This window comes from Oscarella lobularis, chromosome 16 (genome assembly GCF_947507565.1).
Source record: "Oscarella lobularis chromosome 16, ooOscLobu1.1, whole genome shotgun sequence".
NCBI classification, from domain to species: domain Eukaryota; kingdom Metazoa; phylum Porifera; class Homoscleromorpha; order Homosclerophorida; family Oscarellidae; genus Oscarella; species Oscarella lobularis.
Genome location: NC_089190.1, coordinates 351,274 through 367,440, shown reverse-complemented (window position 1 = coordinate 367,440; position 16,167 = coordinate 351,274). Strand labels below are relative to the sequence as shown.

The following is a 16,167-nucleotide window of genomic DNA, read 5'->3' as shown; positions in this document are numbered from 1 at the left end:
AGCTCGACGTTCCTCCGTCGTTCATCGAATGCTCTTCTCCGACGACTCTAGCTAAGGATAGAGGTGTGTCTCGTTGTCGTTAAAGGTATACGGGTTCCGGTATACGTTCGAGCGATTTTTACAGCGGCTCGTCGCCAGATTTGTACCCAACCCTCAAAAGGGGCCTCACTTATATTCTCGACTTTGAGGAACAGACCAGGTCGCAAAAATCTTTACTAAGACGTAATGCCGTAAATGCCCAACCAAAAAGCCGTGACGTCGGCTCTGACGTCACTGTGCACAAGCCTTATCCACTATTAAAGTTAATCACGTGACAACGACTAGTCTAGTCCCGTAGTATCCACACTCCTCAGAAGAAGCAGCTCGATCAGAGATATAAGAGAGAGAGGGATATGAAACTCCCGTCCTCACGTGACTTTTTACTGACACCACGATTGTTACCGATGTCCCGTACGTGACGCTGCCATTGACTGCGAAACGAAGCGAGAATGACCGGAGAATGACCTCGTCTTTTCTCATCTGCGAGTATCGATTCCTTTTCTACGTGAAATGGTACTCTTTTAGGGCCTCCTGGACGGAAATGATTTGAAACGCCATTAGGATGAACGTTACACTAAAGACATTTCAAACATCACTGAACGTCTTATCGCATTCTTTCACCTTTATTTATGCCTTGGGCTACTCGTCAAGTCATTGCGAAGCGAAGGAATAGAACTGAAGCTCTTATCTACTATTTGCAGAAAACGCGCCATTTGAGGCTAACAATGTGTTGGTCTGGTAGATTTCTTCGTGGAGTCCAATCCTTAGCATCTCTGTTAGAGGATAGAAAGGCCCAATGCTCCCTCCATGCGTTGAAGCAATCGCTTTGTGTTGCAATAGAGGGTGTGGTTAACAAGGGCAAAAACGTCAAAAAAATTGCGTCTACGATCGCCGTGGACACTGCGGAGCACACATGACTACTTCCAAGCTGTTTGCTGATCACCTGAGCTTACTTTGAAACTGTTTGCGAAGACATTTGGGACTTCAGAACGCAGATATGTGTTGCAAACAAGACGCGTGTCATAATAATCATCGTACAGAAGGCGTCTCTGATCATCTCTGTCAAGTAGGCGCCTAAACAAACTTACCTCATCCAGAAGAAATAGAAAAGTCGAAAAAGAAAGGAAAACCAGATAATTCTCGCTTCGTTTCGCAGTCAAAGGAAGCGCCGCGTACGGGACATCGGGTAACAATCGTGGTGTCAGTAAAAAGTCACGTGAGGACGGGAGTTTTATATCCCTCTCTCTCTTATATCTGAGGCTCGATGCACGCTCATCGCACAGACTTCTTCGTCTCTTTACAGCTAAAGCAGCGCCGATTCAAACACGCCTTTAGGTAATCGCACGTTTTCCGTTCAGTTTTCGTCATCGAGGCGCGCTGCTTCATTTCATTCCCTTCTTCATTTTCTTTAGTTCCTCGACAAAAGAGCAGCTAAGAGGAAAGGCAGAAGAATGCCCCGTGTCAGCGCGACGATCAGGTCACCCTTTTAGCCTCGCGTGCGCCAGGCCCTTCTCCTCTGCTCCCGGATAAACCCGGGGAGGAGAAGGGCCTGGTACTTGAGTTCACGTGATCAGCCCCCTTTTGGGGGCAGCGGTCGGTCATGTGGCGGATAACATACTGCCGATGTCACCTCTGTAATTAAAATGTCACCTCCGTAAGTAAAGTAATTGCTTCACTGCTTGCCTGCATGCCAGTGGACAATATCTAATGACATTATCGCACCTCTAACCGGCTAATTGGTGCCAAACGTCCCGTCGCTAATCATTATTTTTCGTGCTCGTTCCCGCCTAATGGATACTGAAAACGACCTCTGGGCCGATCGCTGTGCGTGGTGAGTACTTTTTGAATACCACATTAATCCTTGGGAGCCAAGTCCGGTCCTTTTGACAGGATAGAACAGCAGTTCTATGTATCCGACGCCAGTAACTGCGTCAGCGTCGCAGACTTTCAGGACGTCGTCCGTGCTCGTTACGCGAGGCTAAGCCACGTGGAGATTGGAAGGTTGGCCCGCGCTGCCTTCCCCAATTCGTCCAGAGTGAAGCGAGGAAAGACACACGTGTACACGGGGATTTCGAAGAAGGCACGTGTGGACGAAGGCGGGACGGGCGTGACAGAGTCAGAGAAATGCGCTAAATCTGACGGTATGCTGCATTTAACTAGATGTTTCCATAGCAACGTCTTCCCTATGCAGGAGTGGACTGGGACGCCGCTATTGGTCTCTTGAGTTCAGAACTAGACCTGCTGAGTGACTTGGATTTCGACATCGATGGGCTCTTCGACTTCGATGCCTTTCACCGGCAGATTCAGTTGCTGGCGCCACGACTGCTCAACCTAGTGTCATCCATCACTGCTCTATTGGTGGGGTCGTTTGGAGATCGTGATGAGACGCATGCTGTGTTTGTAGTCGCAATAATCCTGAAACAGAGGTCGAGGTCGAAAGTTTCACTGGCATTCCCAACTCTAATAGCAATGCTGATGGTTACCCATTCTGCGAGTAAACAGGTGAGATTTTGATAAATGCAACTATTCGGCATACTAACCCATCAGTAGATCATACGAGGGATGAACGCTATTGGAATATCAGCTTCATATTCCAAAATATGGGAACATCTCAGAATCACTGCGAAAACCATTCGTCCTCCACTCAGGGAATCTCACCAGCCACGAATTCTTGCCTATGACAACCTAAATATTACTAAACGGGTGACGCACGAACGACAAGGTGCAACGAAATGACAGATTGGCAAAATAATTATGTAACGTTTTAAATTAAGACAAACATATTCAGCGATGGGACATGACCACTCGACTCATCATTGACTTCGACGAAACTCTTCCAGAAGCTTCGACTGCTCGGGTGGTATGCCTAATATTAGCTCTCTTTCCTGTCATGTAGTAACGTGAATAGAAAACGAAACGACGGGAACTGAACGAGGAAGACATTTTTCCATCTGCTGAAGACAACGACCACCTCGTCGAATCGGGAATCAATTTTATAATGAGATTTATCACCAGAGTATTTCCGAGTCTATCCTCCCTAACGCAAGCATGTCCGAAACTCATGCCAGCAAAAGAACCTAGGATACATGTTATTACACCACTGGAAATAGTAGATGAAAACGAAGGCAGCAAGGACGGCACCATACACGCGCTCGAAGAATTTGCACGTGACCTAGGAAAAACAGACGATTCGCCTACAGTGCGGCTCTATCGATCTACAGTTAAATAATCTACACTACAAATACTTTTTTGTAGGCAGTCGTGGGGGACCAGCTTACGTGCAAAAATATCAGGGGTGCTCAACGCTGGAGAACACCGGAGCCCGAAGTCGTTGACAGGCTTCTTTGGGTCAAGGAGTCTCCAGGCGATCCCCATTAGTTGTGCAGTTGTGTAGTAATACCTTTTTGGTAGGTGATTTCCATTTCTTGTGGGAATGTCTAGGTCTCTGTTTGGAAACGTTCTGGGGAGAGTCAAATTTCAAGGGATCGCTAAGTCACTTCAAGGAGACTCTCCAAAGAACTATGGTGGACAAAACGGCCAAAAGATTTCAGCAATCAGATCAGTTTTTTCTTCACGTGAGACAAATTACAATTGACAACAATCTTCGGCAACAACAATCTGTCTCTCTCTATATATAGGCCTTCGAAGCTCGTCTGACAGCCGCAGTTTGCACTCATTTTGGTTTGAAGACGCCGACAGACACAATTAAACTACCTGAAGACCGACAGGAACAATGGCTGAGAAAATGTGTTGAGAACATAGTCAGGAAAACAATCGTAGTATGCAACCCATCGTTTCCGGAAGGACCTGAGGACGACGAAGTATATACATTCCACAGGGCGCTGCTTCATATGGGGTTCCTCTACTGCCATCTGAAGGAGGCCATCCAGTACGAGGACGGCCGGGATATAATCCGGATGTGGCGGTTTTGGCTCATTCATTTGTTGGGAGGAAATCGAAGCAATTACGCAAACGAAGCTGCAAATCTGATTGCCAACATTGAAGCTGACTGGGATAGACATGTTGCTCACATTCACACTCACTTCAGAACAGTGAACATCAAAGGAAAACCTGGAGGAGGTAAACCAATCAACCAATTAGTGGAGCATTACAATTTGTGAGTTACAATATACTTACTATGTATAAATAATTTTTCAGTGACTTCAGAATTATCAAAAACTCTGTTCGTGCAAGTGGTGCCAACCTCAGCAAGGCTCACGTGGCGTTGGTATCGAAGATTGCATATCACCTTCTGCAGGGAAGCAAAACGTGTGAGAAAATTCTTGGTATTTACAAAACAGCTTCCCACACAAGCACGTCATCACGGGAAGATATTACTGCACTAACTAGAATTCTAACAGAGAATAGGGTTGCTGAATACAGAGGAAAGCGGAAGTTTGGTTCGAAGGGGTTCGTTGATCCAAGAAGGCGTGGCATTGTTAAGTTGGAAAATGGTTGGCTCCGAAAATTTCTGGATAAAACTGATTTTGTTTGTGACACAGAGGGGGATGACATCTCGTTGCCTAGAAAACATATGGTTGACGATATCGAGGATGTCTTAACGTTTTTAATAATATATAACGATCTTGTGATTTAGAAGTAGCAGTGGTCATGCTCAATGCAGTCCTCAGGATAGGAAATTGCTTCAAAAAGAGAAAGCGCAAAACGCTTTTGGACTCCAGTGACCCTCTCGACGTCGGCCAATGATTTGAGATTGGGACTAACATCGACAATTTTTTGCAAAAGTGTGTTGCTGGCGACTCCTTCATCTCCAAGGAAGCACATTGTGTGAGATTGTGCCACGCGTGTTCTCCACGACTCCAGCTTTCTCTGTAAACGTCTCCTCGCTGACTGGGACACCTCCGCCTTCCTTGGTGACTTATCGATGGCCTTGGACTTGGTCGTCGTCCTCTTGTCACCAAACAGAAATAAACTGTTTGGATCTTCACCGGAAACATGGCAGTGATAGCAACAAGGACTCTGTCCCTGGCTGGATTTGTCGTAAGGTGATTCAAGGAGCGAACAAAATTGTTGTCGAATACACGTCTTTCTTGTCACGAGGGAGGCAACTGCTGGGTCAACACCTTTACCACTAATGCTTCTCTGACGATAAAGGAGAACGCATGTAGACGACTGGCCATCGCGGCCGGCTCTTCCAAACATCTGGAGAAAGTATGACGTAAATATGACTTTAGATTCATATGTTATTACCTGAAAAACTTCAGTGACTGCTCTAGGGAGCCCATAATATACTACCAGACGGACATCATTGACGTCTATTCCCTTCAGACGGAAAGTAAAGTATTATAAGACAAATCAAAAGTCGACACTTTGATTTACCATCCCAAAGCCTATTGTTGCAATGACAAGGTGAACGTCCCCATTCCTAAATTTCTTCTCTGTACGTCTTTTTGTAGCCGTCGTCAGCGACGAGTAGTGCACGGCAACCTTGTCAGACCACCTGAGCATGCCCCACAGTGTTACAGCCAAATCCTTTTTCCCCACGTAAATAATGGTCTTGATCTTCTTCCCCTCTCTTAGATTGTTGACTATGGGTTCGATTGTCATCTGTAGAGCACACGGTGAAAGGAATGGTTACATAAGCAGTAGTCATACCTCGTTTGTCAGCTTCATAGGTCTCACAATATAGAAAAGGTTCGGTCTGTTAAGGGACAGTGAGATGATGATAGATCGGTGAATGTCGACTCGTTCGAAAATTTTTTTCATCAGCAACCGTGTCACAGTAGCAGTCAGGATCATCACGGGGCAGGAGCAGTAAACTCTCAGCCGTCCAAGTTTGGCGTAGTCCGTTCGAAATTCATCCCCCCTGTACAAGTAATCCTTTATGTCTTTTAGAGAGATGTACAATACTACCATTCGGCAACGCAGTGCGCTTCGTCTACTGCTATAAGCCTAACACGTTCCGCAAGCACTGTCTTTATGACGTTAATCCACGCAGGACTAACAGCACATTCGGGTGAAAGATAAACTAAGAGAGTCATAAATAGTTGACAATTTGGATTATTCAGGCATCTTACAGAATAGGCATTCCTTCAAGCAGGATTCTGAGAGCGTCTGTATCTCTTTGACATTTATGCACGAAATAGCAGTGAGTCCCAAATTGTTTAATTTATTGACCTAATTATGGATGCTTGCCATATCACATACATGTACTCAACGTATTGTACCTGTTCTATCATAAGGGCATGCAAAGGACTGATCACGATGCAAGCGGAAGACTGCCCAAACAGCAGAGGGGCTAACTGATAGCAGAGAGACTTGCCGCTGCTGGTGGTCATCCTCACACCGACGTCTACACCATCTGCTACGGCTCTGATGGCTTCAAGCTGTCCTGGCCTGAATGTCTCCAACTTGAAAACAGATTGGAGAATTTTCTGTGCCCTTTCAGCGACGGACGGCGCAGTTTCGGCATGCGAAGAAGTCATGATTAGCGACGGGACGTTTGGCACCAATTAGCCGGTTAGAGGTGCGATAATGTCATTAGATATTGTCCACTGGCATGCAGGCAAGCAGTGAAGCAATTACTTTACTTACGGAGGTGACATTTTAATTACAGAGGTGACATCGGCAGTATGTTATCCGCCACATGACCGACCGCTGCCCCCAAAAGGGGGTTGATCACGTGAACTCAAGTACCAGGCCCTTCTCCTCCCCGGGTTTATCCGGGAGCAGAGGAGAAGGGCCTGGCGCACGCGAGGCTATCACCCTTTGGGGGCACTACTTGGTGTAGGCGTGCACTTAAGAGGCGGGGCTTCCTGTGACGTACACGGCGCCGAATGCCTACGATGCCACTGCCCACGCTCGCGGGCATAGAAAATTTTCGACAGACTAACCAGTAGGTCTGATTTCAAAAAGTCTAATCGAGGGCGGGTTGGGGTCCGCGATTGAGGGCTGGTTGTCGTTGCAGTGCACAAAGCCCAATTGTGTACGTTGAAGAGAGTGTAGCGGGGGACAACAAATGGGTTTAATGCAATAATGGCACTTCCTCCCTCACGGGCTCTGTTTGCATTACTACGTTAGTTTGCACGGGTCCTCTCCCTATGCACTAAGGTTTAGTTGGTGGCTGCTTGTAGGGTAGGATGGTTTGAGTAGTAGGCTTGTAGCGCCTTTCCTATTCACGTGCTTAGCTAGCAGCCGCCACGTGCTTTAGACCACTATTCAGTGGATTTTCATGTAATCTAGGTTGATTAGTACATAGGCTTATTTTAGGTCAATGGATTTATAAGGTACTCTAGTTTTTTGTTACCAAGTTCCTGTTTTTTTAGGGTGGTTTAGTATGTTTTTTTATTTGCAGGTTTTCATTTCCGCATGTTCTAATTTTTTCACAGGTTGCTTTTTTCGCAGGTTTTTATTTACATGCTTTTTTCACAGGTTAATGTTTTTGCAGGTTTCTATTTTCCTCACAGGTTTAGGTATCCTCCTCCTACTCCTCCTCCTCTTCCACCACACTCTGTTCCTCCAGCCTTTCAAGGCAAAGAACGTTCCAGCAGCATCACCACTACCATCATCAGCATCAGCATGAGCGCCATTGGAGCGGGACACAGCTATATGGCTGCAAAAAGTCATCTATGTGTCTTAATAATATCTTCTCTATCTTTCAATAGGTAGACATTTACCGACGAATTGCCATGAATATCAGCAGGTTTTACGTCAAAACGTTTTTATTGGCAGACATCAGACACAAAGCACTCTCTACTAGCAGGCGAAATACAAAGACAGGCAAACACATAGACAGACAGACAGACAGACAGACAGACAGACAGACAGACAGACAGACAGACAGACAGACAGACAGACAGACAGACAGACAGACAGACTGAAAGAGAAAGTAATACAAGTTGGTCGCACTAAGGAAAGTGGGAGACTTATGATCTCTTCACAAATTGCGACTTTGGCACTAACCGTCGTCATCAGTGCTCTGTTCTGCTATGCTGTAAGATGTTTTTAGCGTATTTTAAAAACTATTTGGTTCTTACTTAAAGGTACTACGATGGCCTACTCTGGAAAGTAGTATTCAACGCGTTCCAGTCTTTCCCTAGCGTGCCAGAGCCGATTGGTGGAGTCGCTCTATCGAGGCCCGGCTATCCTCCGTTGTTTGTCCAATGCTCTCCTCCTTTGAGCAAAATTCAGCCTAAAGGTGTGTCTTATTGTCGTTAGAATCATGCGTTCGGACGATGTTCACAGCGCGACCACAGCGAGCAAAAGTCTCCTGGCCCGGGTGGTACTAAACCCTCAAAGGGGGCCTCGCCTCCAATCTCAATCAATAAACGATATCGAACGGATAGATCGGCGTCACTATAAATGTCATTACGTAGATGCTGCCCAAAAACAACAAACATTCAAAATTTGTTCCTAATTTTTCAAAGGGGTCAATATTTTGGTAAGTTTCGGCTGAAGCGTCAATCTGAGATGCGACGTATTTTATTGGCAATGCCAGTTTGATCACACCTACAGAAAAACGACCAGTGATTTCTTTCCTATATTGAATAACAGGAGACGAGTCTCAAATAAGCCGGCTCCTCTAATGTCGAATAAGAATGCAGAGTCTTTTGAAATAGGGGAAACAATTAAGGTAAAAATTGTTTCGTCGTAGTTAATCACTAAAGCATGGTGCGCGTGAATATTTTGAAATTATCTACTCGTCCTTACATTAATTAGACCGCATATAGTTTGTCTGAAACTTGACAAAGGAATTTGTAGCTACGTTGTGCAGATTCTTTTCCGAGCACGTGAATTCGCTCGTGTTAGATAGTAGCACTTCGACTTTTAGCAGTTCTGCATCACAACAAAAAGTGTCGATCTCTTCGCGTAGGCTACAGCAGACAAAACAAGCCAAAAGCGTCGGGATACTAGCCTCGTCCCCAGACCCTCTCGCGTCGAGGCCTCGGCAAGTGTCCTTCGGCCGGGACTGAACTCGATTCGAGACCGCGTCTGGGGACGAAGCTATCTTATTGGATGGGCGTCTACGATTGTCAGTCGGGACGCTTAAATTAATAAACAGTTACGTCCGAATTTGTCGCACCTATGGAATCCTTTGGCTTGAGAGGCGTTTCTATGAAGCCTTAGACCTGCCATAACGAATGCATTGTTCCCACTTCCGCCTAGTTACATGGGAAGTTGACGTCTCCAAAGCATGAAAGACCTAAAGACAGGGGGTGTTAGAAGACGCCCCGCACTGTGCATTGTATTTATGTAATCGAACCGGCTGTATAGCCTATGTAGTTTTGAGACGAATCACACATTGCGGCGCTGTTCACAAGATCCGTGTTATTTTGCGAAATGACGAGCGAAAATATTCAAGCACTCGTTTTCAGTGTAATTTTGACATCTACGCAACAAGTTTTTAAATTTATTGAAATTACCTAATTTATTAACACGTCTTCAGCTACAGTCGACGGAGAAGAGCATTCGACGGTTCTGTCCTGGGTGCGTAGATATCGGCTCTAGGTCGCTTAACTAATTCCTCTGTGACACCAGAGAACGTCTTCGCCCATTATAAGGGGCTAATAACCGCTAGCCGCGTGCTCGATGACGTTCATAAGGAGGGTGCAAACTTATCCGGGTAACCGTTCAACAAACAACTTGAAGCTTAGCCTTTTGATTGAATTTTTCTCGCAACATCTTTCGGCGAGAGCGGACTGTTTTTCCGCAGTGCTTTGTAAGGCGTTTGAATCTTTGAAGTAAAGTGAGGCCCCTTAAGGGAACTCACCGACATTTTTTCGCGTTTCAAAAAGGAGGGAAGGCTGGCGCGCTCAATCTTTATGAAGGTAATATGATGGCCTACTCTGGCAAGTAACATTCGAAGCGTTCCAGTCGTTCCCCAACGCATGTGTCTTGTCGTGGTTAGATTCATGCGTTTGTCCGACATTTACAGCGGCCCTAGCGAGCAAAAATGTCGTGGCCCGGGTGGTAGTGAACCCTCAAAGGGGGCTTCACCTTTTGTCTCATTGTACGGTGCCTAACGCCTCTATCGACGTCGCCATAAAAAACAGTAGGTTAATCGTGTGCATAAAATAACACATTCAAAAGATCGTGGGCAAAACATAACACATTCAAAAGATGTCCTTTTTTTTCAGATCTATTCAAAGCGGTCAATGATTGTGTACGTTCCGGCTGAGGGATCGACCTGGAACGCAACGTAGGTTGTTGGGTAATCCTGTCTGATCACGGGAGGGCGAATAGCGACCTTTTGCTTTTCATTGAACAGGAGACGAATCTCAAATAATTCGAGCCCTCTAATGTTGAATGAGAATGGAGACTCGTTTCAATTAACGGAAACGGTGAAGGTAAAATTACTTTCGTCGTCGAAGGTTAATCACTATTACTTACATTCAACCGAATTGCTTTTCGGAAGCGTGACAAACGAGTTTGGAGTGACGTCGCAAGGAATCGCGTGAGAGCACGTCAATTCGCTCGTGTTAGATAGTACGTCGACTTTTAATTGCAAATCGCTGTATTCCATCGTTTTTGAAATGACTATTGCTTTCCAAGTGGAATTTTTTCCTCAACACGGAGAGTTCGCGTCTCCAAGACATGCAAAACCTAAAGACATGGGTTGTTAGACCACGCTGCGCACTGTGCATTGCTTTTTATGCAATTGAACCGGCTGTATAGCCTATGTAGTTTTAAGATGAATTACACATTGCGACGATGTCCATTAGATCGGTGTTATTTGCGAAATGACGAGTGAAAATATCCAAGCACTCGTTTTCAGTGTAATTTTGACATCTACTCACGACATTTTGATTTTTGTTAAATTATGATACGAATCGGGTCGCTGAAAACGGGCAGAGGCGATGGGCCTGGAGCGAAGCGGATGAGATAGTAGCAGAATGGGAAAATAGATGATAAGTAGTTGAAGCAGAATCAGTTGGTAAGTCTTGCAGAAAAACCGTTATATTCTCATTGATAACACCTAACTCCGCCCACATACAACAAACATCGATCCCCACAATTAGTCTATTAAATATTAACGCCTATTCGTACATGCTTGAATCGATCAACGGAATTTCGTTGCGAGGGCCATAGGTAATGTACTGAAAGCGTTTTCCATTCTGTTTTCTTTGAAAAGCGGTGAATTAGGGCAATTGTCTACGAGAGTTAATTCACTCACATATAACGCCATTAGCGTTCGTTTGAGAGTACTCCTTCACACGTGTTTGTTATAATGTCTCTGTGGTAAGAAAAACACAAATTAAACCAGATTTTGTTAAGTGTTTAAATTGTTACGTTTCCATGCTTGACAGCTATTGCCAGTACTTCTAAACTCGCAGACGGCGTAATCCTCTAGATATAAATATCTAGAGGATCTAGCGTACCATGAGAGAAATCACTACGATTTGACTCATATAAATATCTAGAGGATCTAGCGTACCATGAGAGAAATCACTACGATTCGACTCATAAATATCTAGAGGATCTAGCGTACCATGAGAGAAATTACTACGATTTGACTCATATAAATATCTAGAGGATCTAGCGTACCATGAGAGAAATCACTACGATTTGACTCATATAAATATCTAGAGGATCTAGCGTACCATGAGAAAAATCACTACGATTTGACTCATATAAATATCTAGAGGATCTAGCGTACCATGAGAGAAATCACTACGATTCAATTCATAGCGAGACCTCTTTAGGAACACCATCTCAAATAGATTTTGTGCACGCCTATACCCGAAATAGAAATAAACTTACTCGTTTAACATGAACTTGAATGGAGGAGAGAGTCATTGCTCCACTATAGGCCTCTCAGCGCGCTTTTGATACGGGCTGTGCGGCTTCCCGGATGTTAAGTATAGTACGATCACTTTCCAAGCGTATGGCCAGCTCTTGGACCTGTATCACGCAAACAGAAGCTCAAAAAATAGACGAAGAGCTATTCAGTGAGTACCAGTACAGCGTGGATCAACTAATGGAGCTGGCGGGACTCAGCGTGGCGTCGACCGTCGTCAAATGCTATCCACGGGACTCGTTGCGCACTGGAAACGTTCTCGTGTGTTGCGGGCCAGGGAATAACGGCGGCGACGGCCTCGTCGCAGCGCGCCACTTGAAGCTTTTCGTAAGTTTCTTCGTCGTGTTCACGTGTCGTGACGTAACTGACGTGACGTTCTGGCTCACGTGACATTTTGCAGGGCTATAAAGCGACAGCCTACTATCCAAAGAGAACCGATAAGCAACTATACAAGAATCTTGTGGTACAATGCGAAAATTTTCACATCGATTTTCTCGAAGATTTTCCTCAAAACCATGACGTCATCAATGATAAATTTGATGTTATTATTGACGCTCTATTCGGTTTCAGTTTCAAAGGGCAACCACGCCCACCTTTCAAAGCTGTATTGGACATTCTTAACAGAGTTGAAGTTCCAATATGCTCCATAGACATTCCCTCAGGCAAAACCGATATAAATTTAAAATAATAGACAATGTAATTTTGGTAACTAATAGGTTGGGATGTTGAAGCGGGAGATTGTGAAGGATTGAAGCCGGACTGTCTGGTTTCTCTAACGTGTCCCAAGAAATGCGCTCAATTTTTTAAAGGCCGCTATCATTACCTCGGCGGACGATTCATTCCACCAGCTCTCATATCAAAATACAAGCTAAATCTTCCGAGCTATCCTGGCTCAGAGCAGTGTGTAGCTTTAGACGATAAGTAATAGAAGGTGTATCGGCACGCCTGCGTTTATATGAATAAAGGATCTCACCAGACTTCATTCATGCCACGCCTACGTCTGTTGCCACACCTACGCATAACCGTGCCACACCTATATAAAATGTAGGGTGAACGGTTTTTGTACGAACAAGTGCTTACCCTACAGTACAACCGAATTCGAAACAAATGCTTTAATTATCATTGAAACATCTAGGTACTCGCAATTAACTCAACTTAGTAGTCACGTATACGTTAGAATAAACCATGCGAGAATTTGTGTATTAGAGAACAAAGAAATTTAGTCAAAACTTCGACCATGAATTTTTCACCGACTCATAGTCTCGCAATTCTGCGAAAGCCAAGTTTGATCAAACATCAATTGAAGACTGCATAGGCGAACAAGAAATACAACTGAGAGGCACAGAATTTAGAGCGTCAAAACCTACTTCATTCTTGATGAGGCAAACAGGACACGGCCCACAGTACAGACTGTGATACGCTTTGGCATCAAAATCGCTTCCGCAGAAGAAAGCGAAACGCTTCGAACCAAATGCGGTGACCAAAGGAAACTCCCTGCTTCGAGCAATCTTCAGCAGAGGCAAAAGCGTTGCGTGTCGGTAGGTGAAATCCACGTCAGAGTAATCGCTAGTGAAAATGAGAAATGCCAAACTTTCTCTGTCTTCACAATCTGAAGGCCACCAGTTAACCGATTGGTCATGTACGAGTAGAAGACACGCCAGATACGAATACGCCACGTGCATGTTTTTCTCAGGAGGTAATCGACTTAGGACTGCGTTAAACACGTGCTTGGAAAACAGGGTTGGTGCCAGATAAAGGCTCTCAGCCAAGACGGACAAAGCGTCAAGGGAAGCGACGTATAACTTGGATGACCGTTTGTCGACGTTAGTAGAGAACGAGTCAAACGCTATTTGAGTCAAGTCAGCGATTGCTTCAACAGGTAGAATTCCGCCAAAGGCGGAAAAAACTTCCGGTGACGGTAGCCCACAAAACAAAAGCACGAAAGAATTCAGCAACGATGTGCCACCCTCAAACACATCGATGGGCGTATCTTTCATGTATACTTTTATATTGTCATCTGCTTTAGTGTACTCGTCGTTTCTGGAGATGATTTCACGTAAATTAGACGTCATCTGTGGACCGCATTTTGACGTCATCTTCATCCGGTTTGGTGGCGAAAGGGAAGAGAGAATCGGAGCCAAAAGAACCCATTTGTCTGCTATGCCTGCATCCTCCGGCGGAGAAACAAGAAGAGAGAATTGAAGAGCAAGATTACGCAGAACATTCCTTTCCGCAATAAACGTCGCAAATTTCGCAAAAAGTGCCACAAGGCCAGCTAAACTTTCCTCGTAAAATTCGCGATTATTACTCTTATGCCGAAGAGAAAATAAGAGTAAATTTTCGAGTAGCTGCTCGAACGCATCGGTCATAAATGGACCAGAAGCGCAGACAAAAGCGGGAACACCAGTGTGCAGCAACGCCACCATAAAAGAGTCATTGAAAAATTCGTCGTAAGTCAAACAGCGTCTTGCAGCGGTGCAAAGCATAAGCGTCAAGGGAACGAGACCGCTACTGACAAATCTGTCATAGTCCATCTTCAACACATCGTCTATAATTTCAGGCTGCGACTCGTAGGCGTAGTCGCCGTTCTTGAGAGCGTGACTCTGATGAAACTGGTACTCGTAGCAGAAAGCACGAGGCACGAAAGATGAAAGAGCCAGTTTCAAAGAAGGACGACCAATCAACGTCTCAGGAACTGTAGAAGAATTATACCTGGTCAGATTGCCAAGAAACCGCAGCTGATCAAGACGATGTGTCATGATGAGAAGACTTTCCAACGTATCCCAATCACAGCTGTCTGACACGTCAAGATGAGTAAGAGACGAAGTCCAATGCAAAATACGATGAAGCGTGACGTAGAAACGAGCGTCACAAGAGGCGCCATTCAAGGGAACCGTATGTAGGCCCACTTTAGCGTACGAAACATCGAGACTGACGAGACGCTGTAACTTTCTAAAGAAAGGTTCGACAGTAGTGTGACCGTACGTCCCAGCATGCCAATCACTGATACCCGTTATCTCAAGCGAATGCATAAGCAATTCCGTTAGGCCATTCGATGCAAACACATCTCCAGTCGAAAAAACGTCATACCAAGATAACCTCGTTCCGGATATGTTTAGGTGTTCCAAATATCTCATTGACGTCATCGCCGCGCAAAAATTATTTTTCTCCTAATTTGTGAAACTTAAGTCGAGATGCTTCATATTCGAAAATTGGTCGAGAACGTGGCAACCTATGGCGCCCGTCACGTGATTTGCGGCAAAGTACGTCAGAGAGTCCCTTGATGGGGTCCCAACGAATTTCTCCAAGAAGGGAACGGGCAAGTTCCCTAAACAAGGACTGAACGATAAATCGACGCTTTTCAAGTGCTCCTGTTTTCTGAGACGCTCAACTATGGCTTCCTCATCATCAACTTTCATAAGAGAATAGAGTGGTAGCGTCTTCAAATAGCGTCCATTCCAGAGTAACAGATCTAGCACGCGTGACGTAAGTCTTCCGCGCTGCGCAAGTCCTTCCAGAAGCAGGTTCGACACCGGTTCGGGCAAGACGCTCTTTTCCGAATGAGAAAGGAGGATTTCGGCTATTGACGGCAGCGCCGACGCTGGTACCTTCGAAATGCAGGCAATATCTGCTGAAGACGGCGAAGTTCTGCAAAGGCACGTCAGGCACAAGTCCGAAAGCGAAAGAAGAAGCCGAGCATCCATTGCGAAATACGTGACCAAACGTTTCAACCAATCCCGGCAGTGGCGTAGCCAGGATTAAGCGGAGGTGGGTGCTGAAGTTCGCGCGCGGAGCGCGCGAAAATTTTTGGACTACGCCCCTTTTCTATTTGGCTATTTAAGGCCTCTAACGAAAAACAGTGCGTAGGCCCAAAGTAACACAACAGAGATAGTAACTTCGGATTGTGTACAAAGCTTTCTGGAACGAGTACATATGTAGGCATATTACATAGCATAACTGGCACATAACATTTGAGCTTAATTATTAACGCTCATCGAAGGAACGCAGTAAATGAGCACGTTGGGTTTGTCTTCGCTCGCAGCACGCAAACCCAACTGCGAGCTGAAAACGTGTCACTTGATCATGCACCCGAGGGGGCCATGCAGGGAAGGGTAACTTTGTGCCACCTTTACTCGACAGGTGAATCGCTCTTTTGATATATACATGTAATCAGAACACCTAAAATCTGTGGTGTAAAGGCATAGCCACCAGGTGCCCTATTCCCATTTTTACAGAAAGGACATATTTCCGGGCAGATTAAGGTGTGGTTAGGCAATGTGATTCCCATAATGCACATGCTGTAGGCACTAACAGAGATCGGACACCGTGCTAAGGGTGTTCGGGCATCACATGATGGCTAACAACGGGCC

At 45.3% G+C, this 16,167-nt stretch overlaps 1 protein-coding gene and 2 long non-coding RNA genes across 3 annotated transcripts; 1 reads left to right on the top strand and 2 right to left on the bottom strand.

The window, feature by feature from the left end:
• Positions 1 to 5,128: 5,128 nt before the first annotated feature.
• Positions 5,129 to 5,707, bottom strand: LOC136196503 (uncharacterized). The gene is made up of 4 exons (XR_010672221.1): positions 5,656 to 5,707; positions 5,380 to 5,607; positions 5,251 to 5,322; positions 5,129 to 5,202 (listed from the first exon to the last, which is right to left on the bottom strand). It is a non-coding gene; the product is annotated as an uncharacterized lncRNA (long non-coding RNA).
• Positions 5,708 to 5,738: 31 nt separating this feature from the next.
• Positions 5,739 to 6,651, bottom strand: LOC136196530 (uncharacterized). The gene is made up of 4 exons (XR_010672233.1): positions 6,228 to 6,651; positions 6,078 to 6,177; positions 5,914 to 6,028; positions 5,739 to 5,866 (listed from the first exon to the last, which is right to left on the bottom strand). It is a non-coding gene; the product is annotated as an uncharacterized lncRNA (long non-coding RNA).
• Positions 6,652 to 11,862: 5,211 nt separating this feature from the next.
• LOC136196478 (NAD(P)H-hydrate epimerase-like) lies at positions 11,863 to 12,761 on the top strand. The gene is made up of 3 exons (XM_065986034.1): positions 11,863 to 12,124; positions 12,198 to 12,459; positions 12,514 to 12,761. The coding sequence occupies exons 1-3, from the start codon at positions 11,885 to 11,887 to the stop codon at positions 12,720 to 12,722; spliced, it is 711 nt and encodes a 236-aa protein (XP_065842106.1). The 5' UTR covers positions 11,863 to 11,884; the 3' UTR covers positions 12,723 to 12,761.
• The last annotated feature ends 3,406 nt before the right edge of the window (positions 12,762 to 16,167 follow it).